We start from the raw sequence: 6,403 nt of genomic DNA on the forward strand, positions 1-6,403 counted from the left end.
ATATTCCAGTCAGGATTCATGTAAAATGAGTGGACTGACAGCAAAAACACATGAATTATTTATCTGTGTCACATTACCACACATGGGTTGTGTTTAGAACCAGAAATGGTGGACTTCAACGTGACAGCACCCAAAACAGAAAATATCTCTTGTAATGTGTAAACCAATGATATCACAAAATATTGGTACAAAACAAAATGACGACACTATAACGTGCATTATAATGATAAGATTTGGGAATATCTAACCGCAGGTTTAATACACAGGGGAGCTATTTTAAGTGTTATGGCCTCAGCTGTGGGGAATAGGATCCACCTGCTCACATTAGCGCGTTACTCTGCAGCACACATTGGTGGCGTTATTGCGTAATGTGTGACTGTGAACATCTGCTAAAGTACGACGAAGAAGTGGGCTAACCAGTAGCAGCAGTAGCAGAAACTTATGTGGAAGGGGAAAAAAAAAAAAGAGCTCATCCGAGGAGGGAGATTCTTGCTTTGGGAAGGCGGTGGCTTTACTGTTACTGTTGCCAAAGCTTAAGGTAATCAGGTTGATACAGCTCAATCTGAGATTTACAAAGTCGATGAAAGTGTGATTCCTGTAAGTAGAACTTATCCTTATGGTCTCAAGCGCATGAACTAACTGTGTCTGTAGCTGAAAATAAAGCAGGTCGCTGTGGCATAGTTGCTGAACACATGCTGAATGTCAGAAGCTAAAGCTAGCACGCTAGCATTAGCTACCACAGTGAGCTCAGACAACTTCACCAACAAAGATCTGACTTGTCACGTCAGTTTGAGCCAAACCGGCCCCTAATAACGCAGAGGATCCCTCAAGGAAGGGGTTTTGCTGACCAAAGTCCGACATAAGATACCCTCCGACTTTAAAGTGTTCAAATAACATTGTTAAAGTTAACATGGTAGGAAAATATGTCATACTAAATCATTTTCAAAAGTTGTAGGTAAAGATAATTGTGCGTAATCGGATTTTAAAATAAGCCAGAAGTACCTGGAATATGCGTGTCGTGTTTGCTTGTTGGCTTTTGTTGGTTAGACTTTAGTGGAAACTGCTATTCAGAGTCTGAATGTTCAAGTGTACCCCCTCAAGTGATCTTATCTGATGTGAGTGCAAAGCAAAACAGTAAACTGAAGTACTTGTGGCGAATCTTGCTCACATAATTGTCTGCATATGCGATGGGGAAACTAGATTAACTCAAACAAAATGCAGTTAGGTTTGGAAATATTTGGATGGTACCTTACCTGTCATATTTCTTTCTAAATTTACCGCCACAGTCGACTTGATGTGAAAAACTATCCAACTGTGAATGTAATTGGACAAATGGAGATAATTATAGATTTTTTTTTTTCAAAAAACGTGCATCTTCCTTTGCAATGCCTTACTCACTTATCCCACTTCTTTACCTTCAGAAACTTGTTTGGCCATTCAATCAGTCTGTATTGTGAGGCATCGTCCACTCAGCTGTGTTGCATTTGGCTGAGTCTTTGAGCAGGCTGCACATTCCTGTGCACTTCTCCAAGTTGAATGTTTTAAGGATCCAGCCATTCCAAATGCAAATGCTACAATGGGAGTGAAATCCAGGCCTTTTATTTGTTTAACTCATATATGTTCGGATATAATGAAGGCTTAGCCCAACACCTGTCCATGACACAGCTTTTTTATTCACTTGCCCAATTACATTTGGTTGCTCGAGAAAGTTGAGCCCTTTTCATACTGGTCAAAAAAACACTATCACTTGCTGATATCTGGCTCCTGGGAGCAGTGACAAAGTGCTTAACTGGCATTCAGTTATGCAGTAGATTGGGGAGGAGGGGGTATGAAGCGGTTCCAGCTCGGCTCAGCATCAATGTGGAAGCATCACCCAGGTGTACTCTGTAGTTTTCACTGAGGATACCACTGTCAGGCCATAAATGAGGATTGTTTTTATTTCTATTATTCATTTCATGTGTCCCCATGTGTTGGGCTGACATCTGAGGTCAAATCAAGTGTAGTAAAGTAGCCTGTTTATCTCAGAGTCATGATTATCAGAACCATAGACTGTGGGATCCAGTGTATGTACGGCCATCTTTTCATGTTGTCGTCGTCCGTGCCTGTCCTCAGGGAGGCAGAGGTATACGGGAGCAGTAAGTTGTAGTCTTTAGACCACTGATGAGAAAGCTTCTGCAACACAGTTTGACAATCGGAGGTTTCTGTAACTGGTCAGCTCAATTATGGTGCTGAAGGGACTAAATTAAGACTACAGAAAGTCTGGTAGAAGATGTATCATTGCCAACAACGCAGCATGACTTAAGTCAGTCTCAAGCACGAATCCCATTGCGAGTGTCACTTAAAAGAATACAGCATTCCAAAAATATGAGTAAACTTTCTTCATGCTTTTCATTTGTCCTACTATAGAAAAAGAAAAAAACATTAAATGCTTCTTGGTGCTTTGAACTGTTTCAATGCATTTGCATAAAATGAAGAAATGTTGTGATACGGGCCTTGGGGCAGAGAATTTGACGATCATTAAAAATGGGGCACAAATGCCACACGCAAACATGATTTGTAACATAAGTTATAGATTTATAGCAACCCATATTCGAGTGCTCTGAAAGGAGATCAGATTTTTTTGCAAAATTCTGTCGGCAGACCAGTTGACTCATCATTTTGCTTATTCTTGAATAAACTTGTTGGGTAATTTAATTCATAACAGTAAGTGGGATTAACTGAATAAGCCATAACCACTTGAAATTAAAAATTACCCGGCACATTAAAGGGATAGTTTGCCTCTTTTGACATGAAGCTGTATGACATCCCATACTAGCAATATCGTGCATGAACATTTTCTTACCCCCTACTGCGTCCTGTGAGCCGAGTTCCGGCCTCGTTTTGGTGTTGACGAAGGTAGTCCGGCCAGTTGGCTGGGGCTTGAAAAATAAAGCGTTTTGCTTTTCAAATAATATGCGTTCAAAAGAGTAATACATTTGCATCACAAAATCGTTGTCCAGGAAAAAGTCAGACCTCACAATCGCTTGGCGCTATTTTCTCTCCCTTCGTATCACTGCATTCAGCCACCTGCCGACAGCCGCACCTGTTACGGTGTTTACTGTTCGGTCTGCTCTTCGGTCTGCACCGTAATAGGCGCGGCTGTCGGTAGGTGGCAGCACGCAGTGATACGAAGGGAGAGAAAATAGTGGCAAGCGATTGTGAGGTCTGACTTTTTCCTGGACAACGATTTTGTGATGCGAATGTATTACTCTTTTGAACGCGTATTGTTTTGAAGCAAAACGCTTTATTTTTCAAACCCAAGCCAACTAGCCGGAATACTTTCATCAAAAGTAGAGGCCGGAACTCAGCTCACAGGACGCAGTAGGGGGTAAGTCAATGTTCATGCACGTTATTGCTAGTATAGGATGTCATACAGCTTCATGTCAAAAGAGGCGAACTATCCCTTTAACTAAGACATCAGACAGATTTACAATAAGACAGCAAAGTGCCCCTCAAACTCTTCCACTTGCAGTTTACATTGTGAAGTGCGGATACAGAAATTCATGCCCACTTCATTTGAAAATACTCCAGACAACGAACACTCAAACAAACCTGAAACGCTGGCAGCTGAAGCTCCTTTTTTTTTTTAGAGAGAATTAAAATCCCAGATTATTTCCGCTTTATCTCCCCGAGAGTCTGTCTCCAGGGTGTATATGTTAATGCAAAAATGTTCGAAAGGATGGAAAAACACAAAGAGTTTGTTAAACTAATAAGAAATTTAAAAAAAAACAAAAAAAAAAAACGTTGCTTTAATGATGGAACTGGGACACTTTCAGGCCGGTTTGTCGTCATGTGGAGGGGGGAGAATGACCCGCAGGCGTTCCAGGCCCCTGTGGACGTTCACGCCAGCGTGGACGGCCAGGTGTACATGTTCAAAAGGAGGCCGAATCAGTATGCCGTATCCTCAGACGAGGATGAGGAGCTCACGGTCGTGGAGATCAGGCAGATGAAGCAGGACAAACTGAGGAGCGTCCAGCTGCTGGAGCGTGAGCTTTTAGATGGGGATAACCTCAACAAGCTTGCGCTGCAGTACGGCTGTAAGGTAAGGACTTTCCATTGTTACAGGCATTTTTCTGACTTTCTTCCACCGTTAAGTGCTGACTTCGGTGAACAACAGCCCTGTCTCCGTCAACAGGTGGCGGATATAAAGCGGGTAAACAACCTCATGCACGAGCAGGACCTGTTTGCACTGAAATCTATCAAAATACCAGTTCAGAGACACAGCGTTTTAACAGAGACTTCCTCAGACCGAAGTGATCCTCCAGAGGAAATGCCGCATTCATCCACGACGCCGGTGAGCCGTCGTGACAGACCCGAGGCCCAGCCACATCTGCAGGAGGTCACGGACTTCCTCATAGAGGTGGATAATGATATTGACAAATTGATTCAGACCACCGCTGATCAAAATGAGGATTTATTGGATAACTGTGAGAAACCACGAAGGTTTGGCTTCAGACGCAAGCGCCTGACTGGGCATGGTGCAGACTGGGGGATCCAGTGGTGGAATGCTGTAATAGCCATGCTCCTCATAGGTATTGTCCTGCCATTGTTTTACGTCATTTATTTCAAAACCAAAGATAAGGATGCAGTTTCACCAACAGATGTTGCTTTACAGTCATCCACCTCCCCTTCAAATGCCTCAGGAACAGGCCTCAGTACGAGAGGACCTGAGCAATTTCAAGAGCCAGGATAGAACGGAAATTAGAAAACATCTTTAAGACTGTTGCATTTAGTTTTAGACATAGGCAGCAATCATAATGAAGCCAAAATTACTCCATGTTTGTATGCTGGGCAGGTTGTCTAATCACCAGCAGTAAATTCCCCCTTAATTGTGTCATAACTGGGGTACTTGAGACAGATACATTAATAACTGTACTAAAGCAGAGTGAAATGCTCTTATTTCACAGTTTTGGGTGCCAACAATGCATAAATAATGCTTGAGAACCGTTCAATTGAACAGTGTTTGCCTGATCCTTGCCTTTGTGAAACTCCTCCGGCGTTTCGCTAAACCTGAAATATTAAGCAGTCGTAACTTGAACCTCCTCACAAGACGCAACCTGAATATTAATTGTGAAATTAATTTGTTTGAAAGGGGGGGGGGGGGGTCCACTGTGGCCTTTTGTTGGTATGCACAAGTCATCAAATCAGGTTCCTACATCAGGTGCAAGTTTGATGTGTTGCACCTGAGGTGGTGATATATTTTTAAGCTTATCCATTAACAAATGAATGGATGGAATTGTTCAGGTATCAAAATCATGGATTTGAGAACATTTTTGTGTGTGTGTTCATTTTTTAGTTACTACTAACAGTGCCTTATTCTCAGGGCCTGAAAGTGCCAAATGTGTGAATTTGTTTACAGTAACAACGTGGCGCGATGTACGTGCTTAAGTTGTTGCGTTCATTCAACTTTTCTGTCCTGAAAGCACAAGGTGATTCACTTTAAAACAAATATCTCTCATTAATAAGCTGTCTGTATTATGTGTCGCATCCAGTGCCTTAAAAACGTTATTTGTCCACTTTTTGTTGTGTTTGCACACTCATCAGCAAGCGAAAGATTTGTCAGGCTTGTTCGCTTTTTATCTGAAGTTATTTTCATTTTAAGGATACCGGGGGGAAAAAATAAGAATAAAATATATATATATATATATATATATATATTTTCTTCACATATCAAATAAGCCAATTCTCAGACGGTTTCTAAGTGGAAAAGTGGTTTGTGCGCAAGCCTGTTATTCATCATGTTCTATCTTAAATGTGAACTTTATAAAGTACGATCTGACGTGTTGATTTGTCTGTGTCATCTTTTTTCACACATACATGTGTATATATGGAACATAGATGCCCAGCACTGTAGAATAAGAGTGCCCAGTATATTGTAAATCATCATAATGTGCATCACAGAATTCTTTTTCATCTTGCAATACCCTCTTCTCCCAAAAGATGGCAGCACCCAGAAATCTGTTTAAGGGTGTCTGTCTCCTTTTGTAGTTGTTCCTGAGTAATCTGTATGTGTGAAACCAACTGTTTCCAATAGGAGGGCCAAATACTGGATAGTTTTATGATTCCAGATGCATATGTTGTTCTCAACACTGCACATTTTCCTGATTGTCATTCATTTAAGCAGTGGCCAACATGGTCGGCTTAATATATCCGAGCTATCAAGCTCAAACATGACCGCTAAGCTCCACATATGTGCTTCTCATGTAAGCTTGCGAATCTTCACTTCAACTGTAGTGACATACAGTTTGTTATAATTGAACTGAGCCTGAACTGAGATTTTGTTCTTTTGCATCCACGTGAAAATCAATCTGACAAAGAGAGTGCTTTTCGAATGCAAAATGTGTCTCTCGCAGAATGAGTTCAA

The 6,403-nt window shown here is 41.5% G+C and overlaps 1 protein-coding gene across 2 annotated transcripts; it reads left to right on the forward strand.

The window, feature by feature from the left end:
• Positions 1–413: 413 nt before the first annotated feature.
• On the forward strand, positions 414–5,813 carry lysmd4 (LysM, putative peptidoglycan-binding, domain containing 4). 2 transcript variants are annotated; one of them, XM_075470980.1, is made up of 3 exons: positions 414–597; positions 3,816–4,081; positions 4,175–5,813. In XM_075470980.1, exons 2-3 carry the CDS (start codon positions 3,830–3,832, stop codon positions 4,730–4,732), a joined length of 810 nt encoding a protein of 269 aa, XP_075327095.1. In that variant the 5' UTR covers positions 414–597; positions 3,816–3,829; the 3' UTR covers positions 4,733–5,813. The 2 variants fall into 2 exon arrangements, with proteins under 2 accessions (XP_075327095.1, XP_075327096.1); XM_075470981.1 differs by having other exon boundaries at positions 414–538.
• Positions 5,814–6,403: the final 590 nt, after the last annotated feature.

This window comes from Odontesthes bonariensis, chromosome 7 (genome assembly GCF_027942865.1).
Source record: "Odontesthes bonariensis isolate fOdoBon6 chromosome 7, fOdoBon6.hap1, whole genome shotgun sequence".
Taxonomy (NCBI): domain Eukaryota; kingdom Metazoa; phylum Chordata; class Actinopteri; order Atheriniformes; family Atherinopsidae; genus Odontesthes; species Odontesthes bonariensis.

Coding starts and splice junctions, on each gene's coding strand:
- lysmd4 (XM_075470980.1), top strand. CDS start 3,830: ATGTGGAGGGGGGAGAATGACCCGCAGGCGTTCCAGGCCCCTGTGGAC. Junction 4,082..4,174: donor CGCTGCAGTACGGCTGTAAG/GTAAGGACTTTC, acceptor CTCCGTCAACAG/GTGGCGGATATAAAGCGGGT.